A 23,724-nucleotide genomic window follows, 5' to 3' on the forward strand; every position below is an offset into this window, starting at 1 on the left:
TTTTGTGTTTTTCAAAGGTAGTCTTTGTGGAATTTTCTGTTTACAAATATGAGCAGAGATCCACTCAAAACCATAATGCTTTTGTTTTTTAACTTGAACATGGAAACTTGCAGTATTAACACCTTTTGTTTATTAAAATTGTGCATTTCCAAGTTTTGGGAAACTCACTAATTTTGGAGAGTAGACGTTTGACGTTTTGGCATTCTTGGAGAGCAGAAAATCCACAAATGACCTTTTACCTTGCTGTATGTTACAGAACTGTACAGTATTTGTAACCTCAGATCTGACATTTTCTAATGCTAGAGTTGACCAAATAGTGGGTAAAGGTTCAAAAGGTGAGGCGGAGGCTGCGGAGGACCCGAGCATGATGGGACGTCTGGTCAAAGTTGAGAAACAGGTGAGGACGGCGGCTCTACAATGGCTGGATGGATCGGTGCTTCTTCTCGCGTGTTTCCTCCAATCCGGCCTGTTTTGGTGTGCTTTCCTTCTGCCCGCAGGTGGTCTGCATGGACAGAAAGCTGGATTTTCTGGTCCATGTGTACATTCAGCGCATGGGCATCCCTCGCTCTGAGACTGAGGCCTTTTTTAACTCCAAAGAACCATATCCGGCGCCGCCTTACCACAGCCCAGTGGAGAGCAAGGAGAAGGAGGGGATGGACAAGGAGGAACGGGAGACGAAGGACTTCTTGTGCAATGAGGGGGCTTTAGAGCAGAAAGACCCTTTATCGGAGGCGCATGTGTCGGGATCAGTGGGTTCCCCCTCTTGTAGTCACAGTCGCCCTTCTACCTCGTGGCAGCATCAGCTGCAGCACCCCGTCAGCCAGCCGGCCTGGAACAGCAGCGTGGCCAATACCCCGTCGCCCGTCTGCGGCAGCGATTCCCCACGACTGTTCCGCCTTCCCCCTCCGCCCGCCCCGCTCCATGACCGTTCGAGCCAAGAGAGCGGTTCCCTGAGCAGGAGACGTCACCGGCGGCAGAGGCGTCGTCCGCAGGAGGCCGCCAATGCTGGGAGCGACACCTCCCTCTCCATTCCGTCCGTGGACCACGAGGAGCTGGAGCGCTCCTTCAGTGGCTTCAGCATCTCTCAGGCCAAGGAGGACTTTTTCGGGGTGTCTTTCTTTCCAGGCTCCGGTGGCGGCGGCGGAGGAGGGTCCACAGCAGGGACTGAAGCCGGAGCCCCACCTCCACTCTGTGCCAAGGTGAGGCCATTCCTAGCGGAGGGCGAATCCGACACAGACTCGGACCTCTACGCTCCCTCGCCCCTGTCCTTCACTGGCGAGGCCTCCTGTGGGGAAAGAGGATGGCCCGGACTCAAGTAGCTCCGCCCACCGCGGCCTTGCTTGGCAAAGACGCCAAAATGGTCACGTGACCCAGAAGCCAATGTTGCTCATGATTTTGATTCAATGAATTACGACTGGACGCGGAAACAATATGCCCTCGGAACACAGTATTTGTCTGGGATATACCGTAACACGGCCAGCAATGCTTTAATACAGGGGTGTCAAATTCATTTTTGTCATGGGCCACGCTGTATTTACAGTATGGCTTTCCTTGGATGGCCATTATGACTGTGAACCCATACAAATGGATTATCGATTTTAAATTAGCACATATATACAACAAATTTATAGATAACTCATTTAGAAATCAGAGGCCAGTCAAAAAGTGTTCAACTATTTTTCAATTTATTTTTAAAGGGAGTCGGGGGTAGCAAAAAGTGCTTGCAATATCTCAATGTTATTAAAAGTCAAAAAGACAACTTGCAATTTTCGATATTTTAGCAAGATACATGAATTTGACGCACATTATTAGCCTTTGCGGGCCAAATAAAATGATGTGGAGGGCCGAATCTGGGCCCCGGGCATTAAGTTTGACACCTGAGCTTTACTGCATTGCATAAATCGTGATTGCTTTCATTTGAAGTATTTAATTGTATTTTGTGTTAAAGCTTCAAGGAAGGAATTTAAACACTTATTGTAAAAGTATGAGTATGGAATTATTTTGGTCCCCTGTTTTTTGTTTTGTAAAACAAATGCACAAATTGTGTAAAGTGGAGTTGTGGCACATGTACAGTGCATCAGGAACTTTGTCCACAATTTGGTGTGTTACAGCCTTATTCCAATACATCTTTTTTTTTTTCTTTTCATCAAACCCCTACACTGAACACCCCACGTATACATATTGTAGCAAGGAAGAACACAATACTTTTCAGGAGAAATTCCAGATTAAAAAAAAAAAAAAGAAGAAGGATTAGAGGAATACATATTTTCACTTTTCATTCGCTTTGCTAATTTTTTATGCCATGCCCCTACCCCGGAATGTAAAATGGTATGGTTGGTCATATTCAGGAACATTAAAGTAGTTTACTGTTAGCATAGCAACTGGACAAATGAAATCAAAACACTTTTGATGACAGCAGAAAAATAATAACAAAATGTAACTATCCATTTTCTATATCAGTTATGGTTAGTAGGGTCTTGGGCATGCTGGATCCTCAGCTGACTTTGGCCAAGAGGCGAGTTACACCTTGGCCTGGTTGCCAGCCAATAGCAGGGCATTTATAGACAAACTACCATTCACACTCACATTCGTACCTGCGGACTCTGGCTTTCGCACACATTTAAAAAAAAAAAGGAAAAAACATCCTCAATCGTGCTTTCCAAAAAGCAAACATGATGATAATTGTGATTAGTGCGTGTCATTGTGTCAGTAGAATAGTGGTTTGATAACGTTAGCTAATTTAGAAACATTCGCTAAAATACATCAATTGCAGATTAAAAATGTGGGATTTTCAGTGTCATTATTCAGCCCGCCTTTTCCCAAATATTACAGAGGAGCTCCATCATTTATTTGGCTATTTATGAGGCCCCTGCATGGCATGTAAATCGTTGATTTCAGGAGCCCCTATAGACATTTTAGATAAGAGATTGCAGATTATTTTAAATTGTGCTGCATGTAGAGTACTGCTTCTTCTTCATGTTCTTTCTTCTTGTTGGATTGAGTAAAAAAAAAAGTCTTATACATTATGGTTTTCAGACCTCATTTTGCCTTCCATGCATCCATTCGGTAAGATGCTCTAGAGAATATGCAATAAAATGCAGCCAACAAGGCATTTCATCCTTCAAATAAAAAATCGATATGGCCTTATTTCACAGTAATGATTTATTGGTTCCAAAATAACTGGCATCTGAAAGTAAATTTCCAATGTGGGCAGTTGTTGCAAATTAAAAAATCCTTCACGGTAGCACTAAAAGCATGGGATGTAAGGAGACAAAGCATGTTCAAACCTCATTCACAACAAAGCAGCTCAACTGCACGCTTAACACAGTAACATGAACACAACACACATTCAATAACACTTCGTAGAGATATAGTTCACAGGATCCACAATCCACATTTCTGATAAATAAAAAGAAAGCATTTCCCTGGCATGTGTGCTACCAGCCAAAGAACCGACTCAACACCTTCATGTAATTGTACCTTCCTCTTCAATAATAAACTTTTGTACATCTCCAAAATGGGTTGCTTCTTCTTTACATTGATGGCTTACAATGATGTAATAGAGGGGGCATTCGTTTCAGAGGAACAGATTACAGACGGCTGCAGACTACTTTAGTGTTGAATACACCACTGAAGCTAATTTGTGACGTCCTTCACCTCAGTCATTGATGGGTTGAGAGGTCCAGTCAAGCCTGATCAAAAGCACTGACTGACCTACTGTTCCTCCTAATAGATGTGATATTTTATTCATTCATCCCCTTATTCCGTAGCTTTCCTCTTGGCTGTACTGATTTCAATGTGTGCATGTGGCTGTTGGATTTGCCGTCCAATCAGATTTCATTTCAGCCTCTATGGACTGTCATGTCATTCTAATCCGTGCAGGGCCTTCACAATCACGAGTGAACTAATCAGGTTTAAAACTCTGACCTACATGATGTCTGGTCCACGATAACGTCAGTATTTTCTTTAGTTGAATTGGATTTGGTTGTATTGTTAATAAGTCAAATGATGGTCCAAGGTGTGTCTATTGACATTACAAAATAGCAATGTTGCTTGCTTGCAAAAAAAGTGATTGCACACTAAAAACAGTTGAGTTAAAAATAACACAATTTTGGGTCAAAATGAACTGAGCCACTAATTGGGTCAATTTGACCAACCTACTTGCGTTGTTTTGTACAAATCTATTTTTTTGGGGTTGTTTTGTACAAAACTTGTAACTCAACTGTTGTATTCTAAAAATGAAATGTATCCAGATTTACAAATCTTTATTTCATACTGTTAAAATAAGAGCTCCCACAAAAAAAGACCCCGAGACAATTTTATCTGAAGCTTTACTTATAAAACACTTGACACATTTGAAACAGCGCATAAAAATATATCCAAATTCAGCTTCCTTAAAAAACATTTAGTACATTTAAAAAAGAAAAGTCAGAAAAGCACAGCTAGCTGTTAAGTACAACACTGGCAAAGTACAATAGTTAGTCCATCCAGAACAACAAGAGACATTATCTTTGTCAACAACAGATAGAGGGGAATGAAAGCAGAATTCATTCGAACATTAAACAATGATTGTACTGAAAATGTGGTATACAATACAAAACATACATTTGCATTTGGTACAGCAGTGAAGAAGTATAAAGCCACATTTGTAATCACATTTCTATTGCTGTGAAGAAGCTGCAATAAACTCCCATTGCAATTTTTCAAATATGCTTTTTAAAATTATTATTAAAGTGCAGTTTCTGTGGTTCGAAGGGCGTCAAGGAGAACCTAATGAGCCTTTACCTCTTCACTCTGCTGAGTAGGGCAAATCAAACCCAAATAATGAACCAAAATGAGAGAAACCTTTTAAACAATGGTGGTTTATGATTTCAGCAACAGCAAGTGGCTGTCAATCTCACCGCCACGTCTTCAAATAGATCATCATCATAAATACAAATGTGCTTTTCAGTTTTGATTGCATGTTTGAACTGCTGTGGTCACCCAACCTTTCCAAATGCTTTCATATCGTATGAAAGTGACAAAAAATGATTTGGAAGACACTGAGCGTCCAAGTCATGGCTTTATTTGCGCGGAGCAGTTAAGGGAAGTGTGACTACAGTATCGTCTGGCACTGAGGCATAGACAAAAGATGCAAATGGATAGCTTTGCTTTGCCTTCGCAAGCAGTAAATGCTTCATACTTTACGCATGTCATGCAAAACTATATCAGAAGACCCGAGTTACCTCAGTCATCATGTCCAAGTTCAAAGTCAGTATGGATCTTTCTCATGCACCTTTTAAAGTACTTCAGATCTATTGGATTACTACATTGTTTAGAATCTTGAAGAGGGGGTGATGTTCGGATACTTGGGATGGGATTCTTGCTATGATACTGTACATTACTATCATCAAATGTTTTAGGGACTTTCTGAGACATGGGCTGGTAATCAGACTTCAGTTGTTTGCTACCGAGGCCACCATCAATTTGAAAACACAGTTGAACCTCGAGTTACAAACTTAATTGGGTATGTGACGTCATTTGAAATGAATGGGAATGCCATTAATTCATTTCAGCCCCAAAATTTGAGTTTTTTTGGGGGGGTTGTCCTTTTTTCTTTTCTTTTTTTTATCAGTGTGAGGATAGAAATACATACACAATATAGAAAAATATGAAAACAGACTTTTATAAAGAAATAAGACCCTTAAAAAAGTATATTTTTAAAAATTGTTTGTTTCTAATTCAATGGTTGAAATTGGCAAATTGGTCCAAAGAAACTTGTTGTCCTTTTCTGTTCCAAAAATTGTCATTTAATAATTCAGTACAGATTTCTTTTGATTATATTTAAGAATATTTTTGATTGCCTCACTCACACTATCACCAGCGAGCTCTTTTTCAAGTGCAAACAACAACAACAACAACGAGACAGTACCGGTGCCTACGTTGTCTTGCGTGATGCATACAGCCTGGCTACATTCCATTTAGCAGTTCCCTTTTCTTAGGAGACTGTTAAGTGTTTTGCTTACTTGTTTCATAAAAGTTCAAACGTATCAACATGGGACCTACCGCATTCATTCATAACGCGGCTGCTTCTGGCATTCGTAATTGGCCGAACATACTGTACATAAGTGGAATTTCCACAAAATTAACCGTTTGGTGTCTTAAAGAGACGCTACATTTGAATAACTTAACATTCGGTGTCTTAAAGAGATGCTACATTTCAACAACTTAACATTTTCAATAACTTGCACTGTAAATAGGATTTTCTGACAAAAATAAAATAATTTTGTTTAGGCTACCACATCAATCATTTGTGATTGGTTGATGCTTAGGTGGAGCTTCTGCCTAAACTGCTTACCGCCCTTTGCCACGGAGGGTAAGAACTAGTTTTCGGTTTACAGCAGTAAACAGCGCGAGAAAAAGCACAACATATATCCAATCCGCTCGTCCATGCCAAGACTGAAAATTGTGCATAAATAGAGGTCATTTTTGTAAGACACTTTTGTGCTTATCCCAATTTGTTCGTGAAAAACGGACATTTGTAACTCGAGGTTCCACTGTATTCTGATTCTGTCGGAGAAGGATTATGATGGATGCGTATATGGACCTGGACTATATCCTATGCAGTCTGGCCACTTCCCGGGACTGAAGATTCTCTTGTAAGTATTCATGCAATCTTCATCGTTTACATAAAACAGGGGGCGTCAAACTCATTTTTGTCACGGGCCGCATTGAAGGTACGGTTTCCCTCAGAGAGCTGTTATGACTGAGAAGCCGCATGTAATTGCCACATATTACATATACACAACAAATTGAAGAATAATTCATTTTGAAATCAATAGTCAAGTACAATAATTGTTCCAGTCACTGTAAAGTGGCTTGGTAACAAAAAAAAAATGCTTACAATATCTTAAAATTATTATATATTGTTTTTGATTGCTTTTGCGGGCCACATGAGATGCGCCGGATCTGGCCCCCGGGCCTTGAGTTTGACACCGGTGCAATAAAATCATCTGTAAGTACCGTAATTTCCGGTCTACAGCCGCTACTTTTTCCACCACGCTTTAAACCCTGCAACTTATGTATTTTTACTAATGAGCTTCATGCTGCCATACACGTTTGCTTGTTTTTTAGCAAAATTTAGCGGTTGCGCTTTTAATCAGGTGCACATTATAGTCCGGAAATTACGTGAAGTCATTTCCCTTTACTTTGTCACTCATTTGAAGGTGATGTATAAATGTGAAACTGATTACAAAGAACAGAGATAGGTTATGCTTAAGTGTTGGGGAACAATAGCCTCCCTATGGCTGAAGGTATCAAAGAAGCACCGGCCACTTAAACCTACACTGCGCAGATGAAAGCGTCTTGTCAAAACCTGGCATGCGGGTTGACGATGACACCGTCTGCAGCAAGGTCTTTCACAGGAAAGTCGCTCTTGTCGCAGGTTTCGTGGTCACTGCTTTTAGGCGACTCCGGAGGAGGCTTGTACAAGATGCTGGCCAGCAAGAAGAAGATTGTCCCCAAAACCTAAACACAACAAAATGTCAACTCGGCCATGTTTCCACCAAGCGGTTTAGTCAATTGTAAACTGTGTAGTATTTATGGCTTTACTATGGAAATGTAAAATAGCGCCACACAAAAAATACATACATTACAATCGCTCACTGCCCCATCAGATGTCAATGTCTAATATTCATTGTGTACTCAATACCGAGTACTGTTGAGACTGCAAAATTAATTCATAGGTACATAAAGTTCTTTCTATTGTGTTTCATACTGTCATTGGAGCGTCAGGGGGCCAGGGGGCGCTGTTTTCTTGATTTTTGACGTCTGTGCTGTTTTAACAGTGACAGTGGAAGAGAAAGCTGACACTCTTTGGACAGTAACACTGTGTCTTCCTGACACCATGCCAAATGCTTAATGTTTGCCTAGGTAAAACCCACAATTGGGTGTAAAATTCATACAGTCTCTTGAGTGATGTATTTCACATATAAATGATGCGCCGATATAAGAAAATGACGAGCACTGATGTGTCAGGATTTACCTTATAAAGGATGCCAGCAAAGAGCGTGTATTGGCTCATGGCTGTGTTCTGATAGATGTAGCAGGAGCCCTGCTCTCCACACTGATCCTGCCACAGCAGGCAGGAAAGGTCAATCATGGAGCCAAATGCGATGGGTCCAGGAATACCACCTGTGATGAAACACCAATTGACAGATTAGACAAACATCTGAATGGCAAAAGTCAAAATCACACAGCCGCAATTAAGTTTCAAGTTTTGACACGTCGGTCTCTGAACGGATGGGCGGAGACACTCGGTCCAGGGAGCGCTTCCATTGGTCAGCCCTTTGAGTTTCTGATTGGCTAGCAGGTTTCCCCTCCTCTTCCGGAGCTCCGACTGGAACACCCTCAGGCCATGTGTGGAGAAACAAATTGCGCAGGAGCATTTTCAGTGCTGCTACATCAGCGGCGCGATCAATTGAAGTCAATGTAGTTAGCGCGGGGCGGCGTGGATGATGCGTTTGGAACGGTGGGATGTGGAACGAAGCCCACTCGGCCCGACTAAACAAATGCACTTTTTTCCCTCTTCGCCTCACAGCAGCCAATCGACATCAAGGAGTACCGTGTCACACACAGCGTCCTGTACACTCGGCGGGTCTTGTGGAGAGCACAAAATGGAGTAAAAAGATTATCGTCGCGGTTGAGGAGCTTGTTAAACCTGTTATGTTTTCCCTTTTATTCTTTAGTTTTTTTTTTTTTTTTTACAGCTGTTGAACTTTACCAAGACAGAAACATTGTTTGTCAAAACAATGTCAAAACCTTTGTTTTTTGTTTTGTCAGTCGTCTACTACCAAGCAAAGCACCTCCCATCTCCGTTTCAAATGTCCCGCGGTCAAACGCTTGCGTTCCTTCTTCTTTTACTTCATCTCCTTCTCTTTCTTCCTTTTCTTCTCCCCTCCGTGCAGACCGAATGTCTTTGTTACAGCTGTAGCTGTTGTGAAATGCGCTATATAAATAAATGGGTATTGTAGTGTATGATATAGCATTCAGGACATGTAGTCATTGGATTCTTATGTTTTTTTTTACTTATCAAAAGAAGCTTAACCACTGCTCATTTGTTGTAATGATGTGTGTCATCTTCCACAGAGCAGGCCACACACAGACACCGTCAGTGAGCGGGAACCGATCCCACGCTGCCCGCACACAACTCAGGCGTGTGTACCACTACACCATCCGTAACCCTTGTTGTAATGAGCTTGAGTGAAAAGCTAATTATACTCGGGAACTGTAGGTCAGCCTAGATACAAAAAAACAAATTGTTCTCTGACTCCATTAAAGTAAATCTGAAAGTTTACATGAATCTTACCAAATGTGCGTACCACAATCCACTGAATGCCAAGTCCAAAGGATCTCTGACTGTCGGGCACACACCTAAAACAGTACAATACTAGTTAGAATCATTACACACCACGATAGTATGATGTGGCGCAAGTCTACACTATACGCACCTTCAAAACAGATCATAAATTGAATAACTCAAATGAAAACAGCATTATGACTCTTGCCAAGGTAAAACAAAATTGACAGTTTCCTGGGAAAAATTCAACATTTGATTACCTTACCTGAGTGTGGCAGTGAGTGCCGGGATGCTACAAAGGAAGGTGAAGAAGATGATGATGAAGAAGGATGAGAGGAAGACTGACATGTGTTGGCAGCTGCTGCCACACTTTCCTGCCGTAGCGAATCCATTCTGATCCAAGGAGGCATTAGCCACCACCACACAGCTGCATCCAGAGTACACCTAAGCGCATGACACAGGATGCGATGTGACACACTGGATCATCCTCCAAGAATTTTTTTTAAACCACTAAACAGTGTTTTGCACTCGATCCATTTTCTATACTGTTTAACCTGTTCAGGGTTACTTTTAATGATGTCATGTGACACATTTACAAATATGTCGCAAAAAACGGATGAACACATATTTGCCATCCACCTGCCATTTTGGAAGAGCATTTATTTGCTCTGGCAGTCACTTATATGTCGCTGGTACAGTTAGATACATTTTTTTCCCCCAGTGAATAAATAATTTTCAGATGAATTAACTCATTCACTGCCAGGCATTTTCACACCCTCTTTTACCCTAACGTTTGAAAAAAGTTGAAAAAAAAAAAAAAAAGATTCCAGGGATTTAATGGCTGGACTGTTAAAAGACAAATAAATTTGTCAATGTCAGTGAATGAGTTACGTAAATGTGATCATTTCCCGGTGGTTGGGAAACACTGCTCCAGTGTTCCCTCCCCACAAAGTCAGCTGGAATAGGCTCCAGGTCACCTTTGAGCCTGAACAGGGTAAGCAGGATGGATGATATGTTTTGAGTGACGCTTTTGAAAAAACCCGTCTGTCCTGTAAAATCGGTGTGCTTGTTACCTTTTTGCCCGTGGAGTCCTCTGTGTGGTTGATGGAGGTACAGCCAGCATGGCAGGGGGAGTAATACATGATGTTATCAGCACCACAAACGGGGTTATACAGCTCCCAGACACAGCTACAACCTTCATTGCAGCCCACAGTCAAGCTCTCCGTTACAGAAGAGCTGCTGAAGGAATTACCCAGCAGCCAGGATGGAACAGGAAGACAAGGTTAAATGGTGCGTCCGTTTCTCCTAAACTATAAACTAAACTATCAGACAAGATGTACTTCTGGTTAGTTTTTTTTAATAGCAGAGGTTTTTACGTCCTTTCGCCCAAAGTGTGCTTTGCCGCGATGTATCAAATTCTGTTTTCATAGAGAACCATTTTCAATATTTAGTCGGTATGTGTATGTTTAATGTTTGATGTTTATGTTGCATTTATTTATTTATGTTGCATTTTCAGGCTCAGAAATTATATTGTCATAAAAATAAATTCAAAATGAATCCAAAATTACACCCTTATATTTGTTTTCAGTTCAAAATAGTCTTGTGTAAATTGGCTCTTAACATTGATTGAATCTAAGATGTGTGGGAATTAATGGAAATTGACCCAGAAATCGGTATAGGTGATGTTAGCTTTGAACAATAGACAACAAATCAGAGCTAGACCACCATTAGCGTTCAGTCTCACCCTTCACTGTGTAACAGTACTTTTGAGCATGAAAAGGAGACAGCTATTTTCCTTTTTTATTTTTTTTTTGCAATGACGACCCAACAATTTTAACATATATACAAGTATCTGTGTACCTGTTTCCTGGACCCAGATTAGGTTGGTCATAAAGCTGTTTGAACTGGTCCACCGGGCTCTTGACAGCAGAATGGTAGGGAGCGGTGATGCCGGCCAAGGGCACATTGGGGCAGTGGATGAGAAAGATGAAAATGGTGATCAGACTGACTGTGGCGCAAAGCATGCAGAAACGAATGATGCCTCGACAGCGGAGGTTCCATTTCTTTACGATACAGCCCCCAAGGAAAGTGCCCCCGCCTCCCGCGGGTACCACCATGTAGCCTGGAAAATGAAGAAAGGAAAACAACACTCATAGAATGAATGCTAATGCTATGTATATACTGCTAAAAGGGGACGCACCCCATAGCTCACAGAGACAAAGGGGTGGCATACAAATAAATTGTATTTTTTCTCAAGTATAGGCAATACTGAACACAAACACCCCAATTGTTCATTCATTCAGTCATTTGTTCATGACTCACCAAACCATGTGGCAGCTTCAGATGCACTGAGGCTGTACTGGGACTCTAAGAATTTTGGACCAAACGTAGACATGCCAGCAATGAGGGTGGCCTCCGTAGCACCAGCCAAGCACAAAAACAAGAAGGTAGGATTCTTTAGGAGCAGCAGCACAGATCTGGAAAATAAGGACAGTACACACATGATGTCACTATATATATATATATATACATATATATATATGTATATATATATATATGTATATATATATATATATATATATATATGTATATATATATATATATATATGTATATATATATATATATATATGTATATATATATATATATATGTATATATATATATATATATATATATATATATGTATATATATATATATATATATATATATATATATATATATATATGTATATATATATATATATATATATATGTATATATATATATATATATGTATATATATATGTATATATATATATATATATACATATATATATATACATATATATATATATATATATATATATACATATATATATATATATATATATATATATACATATACATATATATATATATATATATATACATATATATATATATATATATATATATATATATACACATATATATATATATATATATATATATATATATATATATATATATATATATATATATATATATATATATCTCTCACTGGCGTCAGGCTAAAACCTTGTACCTCCAAGACACCAAAAATGTCACGTTTCTTCAACCATTAGCAATGCATCGTGAAAGAGAGCAAGCCATTTTCAACACTTTAGATTGGTCAATTTTTTTTTATTTTTGAAGAAATATGAAATTCACCAAAATTATGAGGTTTTGGCCTGACACCAGTGTGTGTGTGTATATATATATATATATATATATATATATATATATATATATATATATATATATATATATATATATATATATATATATTTATATATATAAAACCGTTTTTCTCAAGCTGACGACCAGGTAACGACCAATCACGGCTCACCTGTTTTCTGTACCTGATCCATGATTGGTCGTCATCTGAGCCCTAAGTAACTGTGATGTAATTTTCAGTCGACAGAAGTGACAAAATGGCCGCCCCATGAGATGACTAAAATGGGTGGCTGCTTAACTCATATTCCACAAATGCAATATTAATCAGAATGCCATGTTTTGGCTAGTGAGCCTGCATAAAACATTCTTGTAAAGAATCATTTGGGGTTGAGTTCCACTTTAATGAGCAATGAACGTATGAGAGGATTGACATCACTTTGAAAAATGTTCTGTCAGCCATGTATGCCATTTATTTCCTGGTAGTAAAACGGCTACAAAAGGTCACCACTGCCGTCCAAGTGTTGTGTTGCTTGATAAATGGGTGTGAACTGGACTGGAGATTAAGGCTCAGCTAAGTGAATAAACTTCATTTTAATTAAAACCTGCTGCTCTAATCCTAACAGCTGAGCTATTCTTGGTACAGTTACAGTTGTATAATACTACATTGAAAGAGATTTTCATGTTACATAATGTACCCTGCTTAACCACTGTGGATTATCTAAAATAATGTAAATCTCGAAACGTTCTGTAAAACCGCAAATGTTTGAATACATTGACATATTAATAATGTCTGCAATTTCTTTTAGAGTTGTCCAAACATGTGTGATTCTTTCTTATAACACTTTTCCAAAAAACTTTTTTTTGCCTCAAAGGGGTTACAAAAAAAAAATTAAATCCACACCAGGCCAAATTGAATTTTACAATAGTTTAATAGGCAAACCGTCAAACACATGCCAAAGCAACAGATGGCGCTATGACCCCCAATTGTCAGTCCAGTTTTGCCCATCAGAAGCTAGAAAAAATGATTTAAAGAAAAAAAATTTTTTTAAAAAGTTGCAATAACAACTACCGGTACAATGGGACTCAATAGATCAGAGACCTTGCCAGGGTTAAAAAAGGACCAGAACATTTCTCCAATAAAAATGGGTCTAACAAAATTACGCGACATTGTGCTCTATTTATGTTTGTCCTTCCGTATATTATTTTGAGATACATGCTTATTGTTTAAGTCACTACCATTTGCATCCTGGGGTGAGTGAGGGGATTACATTTTTACTCCAACAGTGAGAAGAGAAAATATTCTTGGTTACCGTCTTTGCATTTTTATCTGGATATTCACCAATATTTCTTTCACCAAGTATCGGGGGAAATGGGTTGAATAATTTGTACGTAAGCCTGATAACATACAAACCAAAAATATTGAGAGAAACTTGTTCACATCTGGATATGAACACTTCCAAAAGCTGCAGAGTAGATCCACACTCACCTTGGCATGTCTTTGACTGATTTGCCAAACTGAGGGTCTGAAGCTGTGGTGTGACTGCCATCTTTGAGCTGGTGGGCCTCAGACACCCGCATGGCCTTGTGCTCCTGAGAACCTGGAGGCAGACCGAGTGAGATATGACCAAAAAAAGAACCAAATTCAATGATGATGTCAAGCAAGGCATAACAAAGATGTATCTCGCGGGGATTATGTTAAAAAGACATTTGAAAATGCTAACAAATTATTAAGCAATTACAATTCAATCTCAATACATTAGCCATTTGTCTCAACTGTATACTAAATACATGTATATAATACGTGTGTGCATATATCCAGTTGTGAAAGTGCATTACGAGTACCTGGCAGCTGCCTTGGGTATCCCAGAATAGGGAACGCCACCAACAGAGCTGCTGCTCCTCCGAGTAGGAAGCCAATCCACCAAGCGCCAACCCACAGAGGGTTCTCTGGAGTCATCTCTGTCCTGTTACCACACATACATGCGCACATTACAGTGAGGAATTATTTAGTCAACCCAAACATTTTTTTCAAGAACATTTTCTATCCAAAGCCCACTAGTTGCAACAAGTTTGTGGAATAACAGTTAATCCACTCGTTTTTAGCCATCTCTGGGAGCGGCCATTTTGTCCCTTCTGTCAACTAAAAATGACATCACGACTACTCAGGGCTCAAGTAACAACCAATCATGGCAGACCTCTTTTCTGAAGCTGAGCAGTGGTCGTTACCTGATCCCTGAGCAGTTGTGATGTCATTTTCAGTCGACAGAAATGACAAAATGGCCGCCCCATGAGATGGCTAAAAAGGGGTGCATTTTTCTGCTTAACTCTTATTCCACAAACGCAACATTAATCAGAATGCCGTGTTTCAACTAGTGGGCCTGCTGGGAACATATTGTAAAAAATATGCTTGGGTTGATTTCTCTTTAACAAATGGTGTAGGTTTTGCATTTTTATCAACACCAGAAGAGAGTCAAGATGCAAACCAAAACTTTAGAAATATGAGACCGATTTGCTAACCACCAATCTTGATGTAATCAATCTTTTTACGATGTACCACCTAAAAAAATACTTTGCTCATAACCAATATCAAAATAGTGGTATAGTAGGCCTATGTGTTCATCAAAAACAAGACGTACATTTTATTCATAAAAATTCTTTTTTATTTATTATCGTAAGCCATTGTAACGATGCACAGTTAGAGCATTAACACTGCGCTTAATGATAAGGGAAAAAAATCATTTTATTAATTTTAATAAATAATAAATAAATAAAAAAAAATTTTTATGACTAAAATGTAGGTCTTGTTTTTGATGAACACTTAGGCCTACTATACCACTATTTTGATAACGGTCATGAGCAAAGTATTTTTTGAGGTGGTACATCGTAAAAAAATTGATTACATCTATATTGGTGGTTAGCAAATCGGGTCTCATATTTCTGAAGTTTGGGTTTGCATCTTGACTCTTCTGGTGTTGCTAAAAATGAAAAAAAAGTGCATTTTTTTTTCCTTATAATTAAGCGCAGTGTTAATGTTCTAACTGTGCATCGTTACATTATGTATAAAAAAATGCACTTTTTTCCCCCTCCTTTCTCTTATTTTATGGAAAACTATGCAGTCGGATAATTGCTTAATAACATAACTCTCCCAAAACACACACATAGCAGACTCACGTGAGGTGGAGCTCAGTGTTAATGTTGAGGAAGTAACCCCCTAGCAGATAACCCGCTGCTGGACCCACAATGGCTGCAGTATAAAAGATCCCTGAGGACAGAAAGTGAAAACATGGGTGTGTCGCTTCAGGTACTTTCTCTTTGCTGTTTTCTAACAGGAACTTCCTGTTTGTGATAAAAGGGTCACTTTTGTTACTTGCCTTCTTTGTTAAAAAATGGATCGGATTTCATAAAGGAGGTTGCATTTGAAAGTTTCGGCATCGTTATCACGCAAGTTGCAATTTTGAGATCGTACCGTTGACAGTTACATGGAGATATTCAAGACAGACTACATTGCTATTGATGGTGGTTTTAACACATAGTGAGACGACCAGCGTACTGACAAGACAACTTTACTTCACCTGTCCGTTGTGATTAAAAAGAAATTAATTCCAAAGGGATGAAGATTTAAAAGTGTACATTTCTTGTAATATAAAGCAAAGAATGAGTGTAATAGGTTTCAAGTAACTTTAACATGCTCTTTCATTCTCGAGTAAATGATTGGGAAGAGTCAAACATTGGTTGTCACCGTGCAGTTAGACACGAGTACAACATGTGGAAAATTCTAGTCCCCAAGACATTGTACATTTGAGTTAACAATGGCTGTGCAAAATGTGTACAGGTTGGACACACAAAACAGTGAGGCGGTAGGTAGGTAGATCAACAGGCAGACACTTCATAAAGCACTTATTAGTGGTCATTAATCCTTTATCTTTCACAAGATTATTGCAGTCTACATTATAGCAAACTAAAGATGAGAAGATCCGCAAATGTTACATTTTAATTTAGTAAATGCGACTTGAAAATGTTCCATACAAGGCAAATTCCAACCCGCTTGTGCTGTATTCATTGCAAAATGTGACTCACCAGTATAAACAGGCCCGTAATTTGACTTGACATTCTCATCCAGGTACGTGACTCCCAGCGTGTAAAGGGGTGTCGCGCCCACCCCGTGGAGAAATTGTCCCAGCATGAACACAAATCGATAGCTGGACAATCCGCCACCCTCTTGGTCCTGGCAAGGGCTGGTCCGGTTGGCAGAGCACATTCCGCTTTGCTTGGACAGACTGACCTGGTAAGGTGGCGTGGTGAAGTGAGGCAAGGCGAAGACCAGAGAACCCAGAGCCATGAGAAGCACCCCCCAACCGAGCCAGCGAGGCTTGTGGCCCGTCCCGCCAAAGTAGCTGACAAAGGCCAGGCAAATGCACGCCGCTATGTCATAGGAGCTGGCAATGAGGCCCGCTTGGTAGCTTCGCAGGTCGAAGCGCCTCTCGATGGTTGTCACCACTGTGTTGATGAAACCATTGATGATCATCCCTTGGAGGAAAGAGGCCACGCACAGGAAAAACAACACCCAACGGGGAGTGTTGAAGACTTGGATAGCTTTGGGTGTCAGAGCCCCCCAGCCGCAAAGCTGATCTGAGTCTGTGGGGGTTTGTTTGTGGGTCGTTTGTGCCCCATACATCCGTCCTGGAAAGGTGGAAACTCCAGTGAGAATGCATGGTTGAATGGGACCATCAGCGTGTCTGTCTCCTGAGTCTGCGATGCTGTCTCTGTGACAGTCCACAGGGCTGGGGCTGTCCAGAGAGGGACCCCTGCTCAGAGGGATGCCGCGAAGGTCAAGGAGCTCCTGCCTGGAGCTGAAGGAAGCATCGGCATTGAGCATTGAGAGTCTTGGGCTGCAGATGGGCTGAGAATTGTGACACTGTACGAAGATGAGAAGGTACGCTACTTGTGGAACAGCTGAATCCAGGGGGGCAAATTGAAATGTTCCAGGGTCTTAATCCATCTGGTCTCAGTCTGCAGTTAAAAAATAACAAGTCTTTTTTGTGTCGTGCATTCCATATATCCACACTGCTTAGTGCTTCCTAAGGCTGTTCTGGTGCTTTGTAAGGCAACACAATTGGTTGACGCATGGCCTCCTACAGAGAGAACACAATAGATTATTTAAAAGGTATCCACAACAGTATATTCTTAAAGCGAAATCGACCCAAACATGTTTTTTTTCACGAATATATTCTATGCAGGCCCACAGGACATACGACGTCACTTCCGTTTGCGTTTCTCCTGCCACGTCAGAGTTTGGACGTGGATGGTATCGATTGCACTTCTGCACTTTCGCCTTCGAATCTACCTCACCTGCGCGTTGCGTTTTTACTCTTTTTAATTTTTGGAGACTATTTTTATCTTATTTTTTATTTATTTAAATTTTTGTTAATCTCTGGGTCGCTTGATCTCGCGGACTAGCATACAGCTAGCGTGAGACGGAAACGGGCTAGCTTGGGGCTAGCTTGGAGCTAGTGTATTAAAATGCCTTCAGACGACAGCGACGAACACAATGGCCTGCTGGAGAAGGCAAATAAGACAATCTCTGACCTAAGAAGGGATATTCGTCGTCTCTCAGAGGAGCTCCATGAGAAGGAATCGGTCATCTCTTGCTTCGCGACCCGTTTCCCCGAACTCTCCGCGGTGGTCATGAGAAGGCGCGCTCGTGAAATCCTGTCGGCGACAATGACGGCTGAGGCGGCTGGCCTCTCGGACACGGCGAAGTGGGATCCAATTGCCTGCCCGGGGCCATCCTGCTCGACACCGTTGCAGAGTGACACCTGGGTCAAGGTGGTGTCCCGCGGCCGGAGGGCCGGGGAGCAACCCCACCGCCCCCAACTGGTCCTGGGGAATCGGTTCGCCGCCCTGGCGAGTGAGTCTCCTGTTCCCATCACTGCACTACCAGCGTCCGACGCTGGGGCTGTGCTCCCAGGGGCTCCCTCGGATTCCCCGCCACCCACGGCGACGACCTCGGCCGGGAACCCCATGTTGGGCGGGTCCGCCGGTGACACGGCCGTCCACTCACGCGTCGGGCTGCTCCGGGACGCGGTGTCCCGGTACAAGGGTGGTCGTCATCACCAGCATCATCGGCGACACTCATCGGTGTCATCCACCGTCTTCACTCGGCCTCGGCGGAGCCATCCTGGACAGTGGGGTCGTGAATCTTCCGCCGGTGGTGAGTCCCTTGGCGTTCCCTCCTCACGTCACCCACCGACCACCGTTATAATTGGCGACAGCACCATTAGACGTACTCACTATCCCGGCTGTGTCACCCGCTGTTTTCCCGGAGCGAAAGTCATGGACATAGTTAACATCCTGCCGGGTGTTCTTGACTCTCTGCCATCATCCATTACCCGGCTCATCGTTCACGTTGGGACAAACGAGACAATACGCCGACAGTCTGAGCAGACGAAGAGAGACTTTCACGCCCTCTTTGCCTTGTTAAGAACCTGCGATCTCTCGGTCTGGGTGAGTGGCATTTTGCCGGCATTGTCTCGCGGAGCCGAGCGCTTCAGCCGCCTTTTAAGCTTGAACACGTGGCTCCTACGCACTTGTGGCCACCTTGACTTTGCTTTTATTGACAACTTTAACCTATTCTGGAATCGCCCGTCTTTTTACCAGCCGGATGGTGTTCATCCGAACTCTCTTGGTAGCAAGATTTTAGCCGCTAACATCCACCATGTCGTAACCAATTCCACTCCCAGCTGACTCTTGTTTACCAATCATACTTCTTTTTCTACTCATAAACGCTGCAATGACAATGTCACTACCATCACTTACAGGCCAATACCAGCTGCTCACAGTACCACCACCCTAACTAGCTCCCCCTGCAGGCCCTCATTATCATTACCACTATCGGACAATTTTCCCATTGAAACCATCACCGGCAGACGCTTCCCTTGCACACACAAACAACGTGGTTTTAACAGTGGTAATCTAGTATATGTTAATACTGCTCATTCGTACCACCATGAGCGCACGTCCAGCACAATAATTAATCTGGCCGTGCTGAACGTGCGCTCCCTTTTAAACAAAACTTTTATCATAAACGACCTGATTTTAGACAATAATTTACATGGTATACTTTTGTCTGAGACATGGCTTGGTACAGATGCTCCAGTTGCTCTCAACGAGGCTTGCCCACCGAATTTTAACTTTTTATTTTCTACAAGGGATGGCAAAAGAGGAGGCGGGACTGCATCAATTTTTATTAATACTCTTTTATCAAAGGAGATCATTTTTAGCAGCTATTTATCGTTTGAACACCATGCCTTTGTTTTTAGCAGTCCCCCTATTCTCTGCATTACCGTCTATAGACCTCCCCATCATTCCACTTCTTTTATTACAGAATTTTCAGAATTCTTATCCATTTTATATTCCAGTTATAACAGAATATTAATAACTGGCGATTTTAATATACACATGGACAACATCTCGGACCCACTATCCAGAGATTTTTCAAACCTTTTAAACTGCTTGGATTTTAAACAGCACGTCTTGCAGCCAACTCACAACAGAGGACACACCCTGGATTTGGTTATAACCTATGGCTTGTCTGCTGGTGTGTCCTCTGTTGTTGACTTGGCAGTGTCAGACCACTACTGTGTCTATTTTAACATCGCCAGTTTTAACCATCTAGCAGTCCCGGTCAGAACAGTGAAGAAACGCTACCTATCTTCTGAGGTGGCAGCAAATTTTATCGAGATCTTAAAAAACACTCCTGCTGACATTTTACCTGCACCCTGTGATCTTATTGTTGACAATTTTAACCTACATCTTAAATCATCATTAGATTCAGTAGCTCCACTTTTAATTAAAACAACAAAAACAAAGACTGTACCCCCGTGGAGAAACAATGCTATCAAAATATCAAAGAGAAAATGCAGGAGTGCAGAGAGGAGGTGGAGAAAAAGTAAACTTACAGTACACTATGAAATTTTATGCGAACAACTGAAATCTTACAATAAAACAGTAAAACTAGCAAGATCTTCCTATTTCTCAAACCTCATTACAGTCAATAAAAACAACCCCAGGGTTCTCTTCTCCACCTTTGAACTTTTAACTAGTTCTGATTTTAATAAGTCCCCACAGAGACCAACAGATGCTCTCTGTGAGGACTTTGCAGACCACTTCAGAAGTAAAATCGATGACATAAGATCCAGTCTTTTAGCCCGTCAAAACACAAGTTTTAATAAACCCGGACAATCATATTTACATGAGGAAACACTGGAAAGTTTTGCCCTGGTTGATGCAAGGACACTTGTTCGAGTTTTCTCCCAGGTAAACCCAACAACCTGCCTTTTGGATCCAATTCCCACATTTCTTTTTAAGACATTTTATGGATTTTTTGAAGAACAAATTTTAAATATAGTCAATTGCTCTCTTCAGACAGGCGTCTTCCCAGCTGCCTTTAAAACGGCGGTGGTGAAGCCCCTTCTGAAGAAGAGCGGTTCTGACCCGAGCGTTTTTAATAACTACAGACCCGTATCCAACTTACCGTTTTTAAGTAAGATTTTAGAAAAACTGGTTTTCATCCAGTTGAATCATTTTTTAAATACAAATAATATTTTGGAGAAATATCAATCTGGTTTTAGGATGAACCACAGTACGGAGACTGCTCTTTTAAGGATCTTAAATGATATTAGGTGCACTGCAGACGTGAGAAAACTCACAGTCTTGGTGCTACTGGATCTAAGCGCTGCTTTTGATACAGTAGATCACCAAATTTTATTAAATAGACTTAAAAATCTAGTGGGCATCTCTGGTACTGTTTTTGACTGGTTTTATTCCTATCTCACAGACCGATATTTCTTTGTAAGTATGGATACTTGTTCCTCTAAAACTCATGAAATTAAATGTGGGGTTCCTCAAGGTTCGATTTTAGGCCCCTTACTTTTTAATCTTTATATGCTTCCCCTCGGGGATGTCATCAGGGGACACGGCATCAGCTTTCACAGCTATGCTGATGACACGCAGCTGTATATTGCCGTGTCTCCTGATGACACAGGACCCATTGATACCCTTTTAAATTGCATTTTAGATATCAAGTCATGGATGGCAGATAATTTCCTACAGCTCAATGAGGACAAGACTGAGGTCTTAGTTATCGGTCCCGAAGGTCAGAGAGAGAAGCTTTTACCAAAACTACACATTTTTAATCCCTCACACTGTGTGAAGAACCTTGGCGTCATTTTTGACTCTGAGCTCAGTTTTATTCCTCATATTAAAAATGTAACCAAGATTGGTTTTTATCACCTTAAGAATATCGCCAGAGTCCGCCCGTTTCTCTCTCAGGCTAACACGGAAGTGCTGATGCATGCCTTTATTTCCTGTCGTTTAGATTACTGTAATGCCCTGCTCTCTGGCCTCCCGAAAAAGAGCATTTCACCACTGCAACTACTGCAGAATTCAGCCGCTCGGGTGCTGACGAGAACCAGAGGGCGGGAGCACATTACGCCAGTTTTGAAATTGCTGCATTGGCTCCCTGTGTGTTTCAGGATCGATTTTAAAGTACTTTTATTAGTTTATAAATGTGTTAATGGTCTTGGGCCATCTTATTTATCTGATTTGCTTTTATCATACCAGCCCTCGCGGATCCTGAGGTCCTCTGGCGCCGGCCTTTTATTTATTCCAAGGGTGAGGACCAAAATGCATGGCGAGGCTGCATTCAGCCATTTTGGTCCTCACCTTTGGAATAGCCTGCCAGAGGATGTCAGGTCTGCAGAGACTGTTGATATTTTTAAGAGGAAGCTCAAGACACACCTTTTTAGTTTGGCTTTCAACAACTTTTAAATAATTTATCTTTTCTTTTGATTGAAGATAATTCTATGTTTTGCTTTGAATGTTTTAAAGCACTTTGAGTTGCATTTTTATGTATGAAAAGTGCTATATAAATAAAATGTGATTGATTGATTGATTGATTGATTGACTAGTTGAAACAGGGCATTGTGATTAATACTGCGATTGTGGAATATGAGTTAAGCAGGAAAATCTAGACATCTCGGGGGGCGGCCATTCTGTTACTTATGTCGACCTAAAATGCCATCACAGTTGCTCGGAGAACAACCAATCATGGCTCAGCTTCAGAAAACAGGTGAGCCGTGATTGGTCGTTACCGGAGCCCTGCGCAGTTGTGATGTCATTTTCAGTCAAAAGAAGTGACAAAATGGCCACCAAAATGGCTAAAAACGGGTGCATTTTGCTGCTTAACTCATATTTTACAAACTCAAGAATAATCAGAATGCCATGTTCCAACTGGGGAACTGGGCCTGCGGGGAACATATTCTTAAAGGGGCCAACGTGTATAATGTTTTGCTTTTTCAATCATCATTATTCTAAAAACCCACTATTCATTTCAACAATGTGCAAAAAATTATGCTCTATCACATCAATGTAATTATTTTTATATACTCTGAGGTGAAGCAATCCCAAATGATATTACATAGGGTGTGCCCCCCCTACAGGAGACTGCCATCTTTCGCTGCCATCTTTGTGCTACGGATACTCGAAGGAGACCAACTTAGCGAACGTTCCTAAGCATCATGACTACTGCATGTGTAACAAATGCAATGCACTTACTTCATGACTTGAGGGAATACTAGAAGTCATTTGTGATAACATTTCACTTGCACCTCTGCTGATGAAACTGTTGGTAATCTTATGACGTGTGGTCTCTCAGAGGCATCATAGTGTGTTTGCTTCAAAATACACGCGCTTCCATCTTAGGTCATTGCATTCTACTAGTTGATCACCAGATGGCACTGAATTCAACACATTTTCCTTTTAAGAAAGATATGTTTTGGGTTGACTTCTCCTTTATCCTCTTAAGCAGAGGGCAACTTTGCCAAAAACGCCTAAAAAAGGTGCACCCAAAGTAAATTTGTAGCTGTTCTTGAACCATTTGGAGTATGAGCATAGTTTTGGTCTCTTTTTTGAAGATAACATTTTGAACCTTTCTCCCAGATAGTCAGAATCTGTGTAAGTGCTCCTGTCACTGAACTATGGATATTTGAAAACAGAAAAATTAAAGGCGAATCTATGTTATTTCTTTTCACAAAATCTGCCTTGAAAATGAATTTAGAATGTTGATTAGGATTCGAAAACACTACAGGATCAAAGCTTGATGTCTCCCCAAATTCCAGTTCAAATTTGACAATAATCCTTCAAAAAATGAGCTT

The 23,724-nt window shown here is 41.0% G+C and overlaps 3 protein-coding genes across 13 annotated transcripts in view; 2 read left to right on the top strand and 1 right to left on the bottom strand.

Annotated features, from left to right (window-relative positions):
• kcnq2a (potassium voltage-gated channel, KQT-like subfamily, member 2a) overlaps window positions 1–3,479 on the top strand; it is a 32,262-nt gene extending 28,783 nt beyond the window's left edge. For all 4 annotated transcript variants that reach the window (XM_086028364.1, XM_086028372.1, XM_086028382.1 and 1 more), the window contains 2 exons: window positions 304–397; window positions 498–3,479. In XM_086028364.1, the coding sequence (XP_085884490.1) occupies window positions 304–397; window positions 498–1,319 (916 nt within the window). In that variant the 3' untranslated portion in view covers window positions 1,320–3,479. The remainder of the gene's footprint in view (window positions 1–303; window positions 398–497) is intronic.
• Window positions 3,480–4,314: 835 nt separating this feature from the next.
• The window catches only part of slco4a1 (solute carrier organic anion transporter family, member 4A1), a 28,250-nt gene continuing 8,840 nt past the window's right edge, over window positions 4,315–23,724 (bottom strand). For 6 of the 8 annotated variants that reach the window (XM_086028443.1, XM_086028434.1, XM_086028414.1 and 3 more), the window contains 11 exons: window positions 16,589–17,643; window positions 15,683–15,773; window positions 14,354–14,475; window positions 13,998–14,109; window positions 11,660–11,814; window positions 11,198–11,459; window positions 10,411–10,576; window positions 9,603–9,781; window positions 9,347–9,411; window positions 8,024–8,172; window positions 4,315–7,506 (listed from right to left, as the gene is read on the bottom strand). In XM_086028443.1, the coding sequence (XP_085884569.1) occupies window positions 7,348–7,506; window positions 8,024–8,172; window positions 9,347–9,411; window positions 9,603–9,781; window positions 10,411–10,576; window positions 11,198–11,459; window positions 11,660–11,814; window positions 13,998–14,109; window positions 14,354–14,475; window positions 15,683–15,773; window positions 16,589–17,387 (2,259 nt within the window). In that variant the 5' untranslated portion in view covers window positions 17,388–17,643 and the 3' untranslated portion in view covers window positions 4,315–7,347. Of the gene's footprint in view, window positions 7,507–8,023; window positions 8,378–9,346; window positions 9,412–9,602; window positions 9,782–10,410; window positions 10,577–11,197; window positions 11,460–11,659; window positions 11,815–13,997; window positions 14,110–14,353; window positions 14,476–15,682; window positions 15,774–16,588; window positions 17,644–23,724 lie in introns of those variants that run through there. The other 2 variants (XM_086028462.1, XM_086028471.1) reach the window with 2 other exon arrangements.
• LOC147153346 (uncharacterized) overlaps window positions 17,777–23,724 on the top strand; it is a 156,840-nt gene continuing 150,892 nt past the window's right edge. The window contains exon 1 of the mRNA XM_086028484.1: window positions 17,777–18,722. Within this exon, the coding sequence (XP_085884610.1) occupies window positions 18,032–18,722 (691 nt within the window). The 5' untranslated portion in view covers window positions 17,777–18,031. The remainder of the gene's footprint in view (window positions 18,723–23,724) is intronic.

This window comes from Filicampus tigris, chromosome 1, assembly GCF_054856515.1.
Source record: "Filicampus tigris isolate MCC_2025a chromosome 1, RoL_Ftig_1.0, whole genome shotgun sequence".
In the NCBI taxonomy this organism is placed as follows: domain Eukaryota; kingdom Metazoa; phylum Chordata; class Actinopteri; order Syngnathiformes; family Syngnathidae; genus Filicampus; species Filicampus tigris.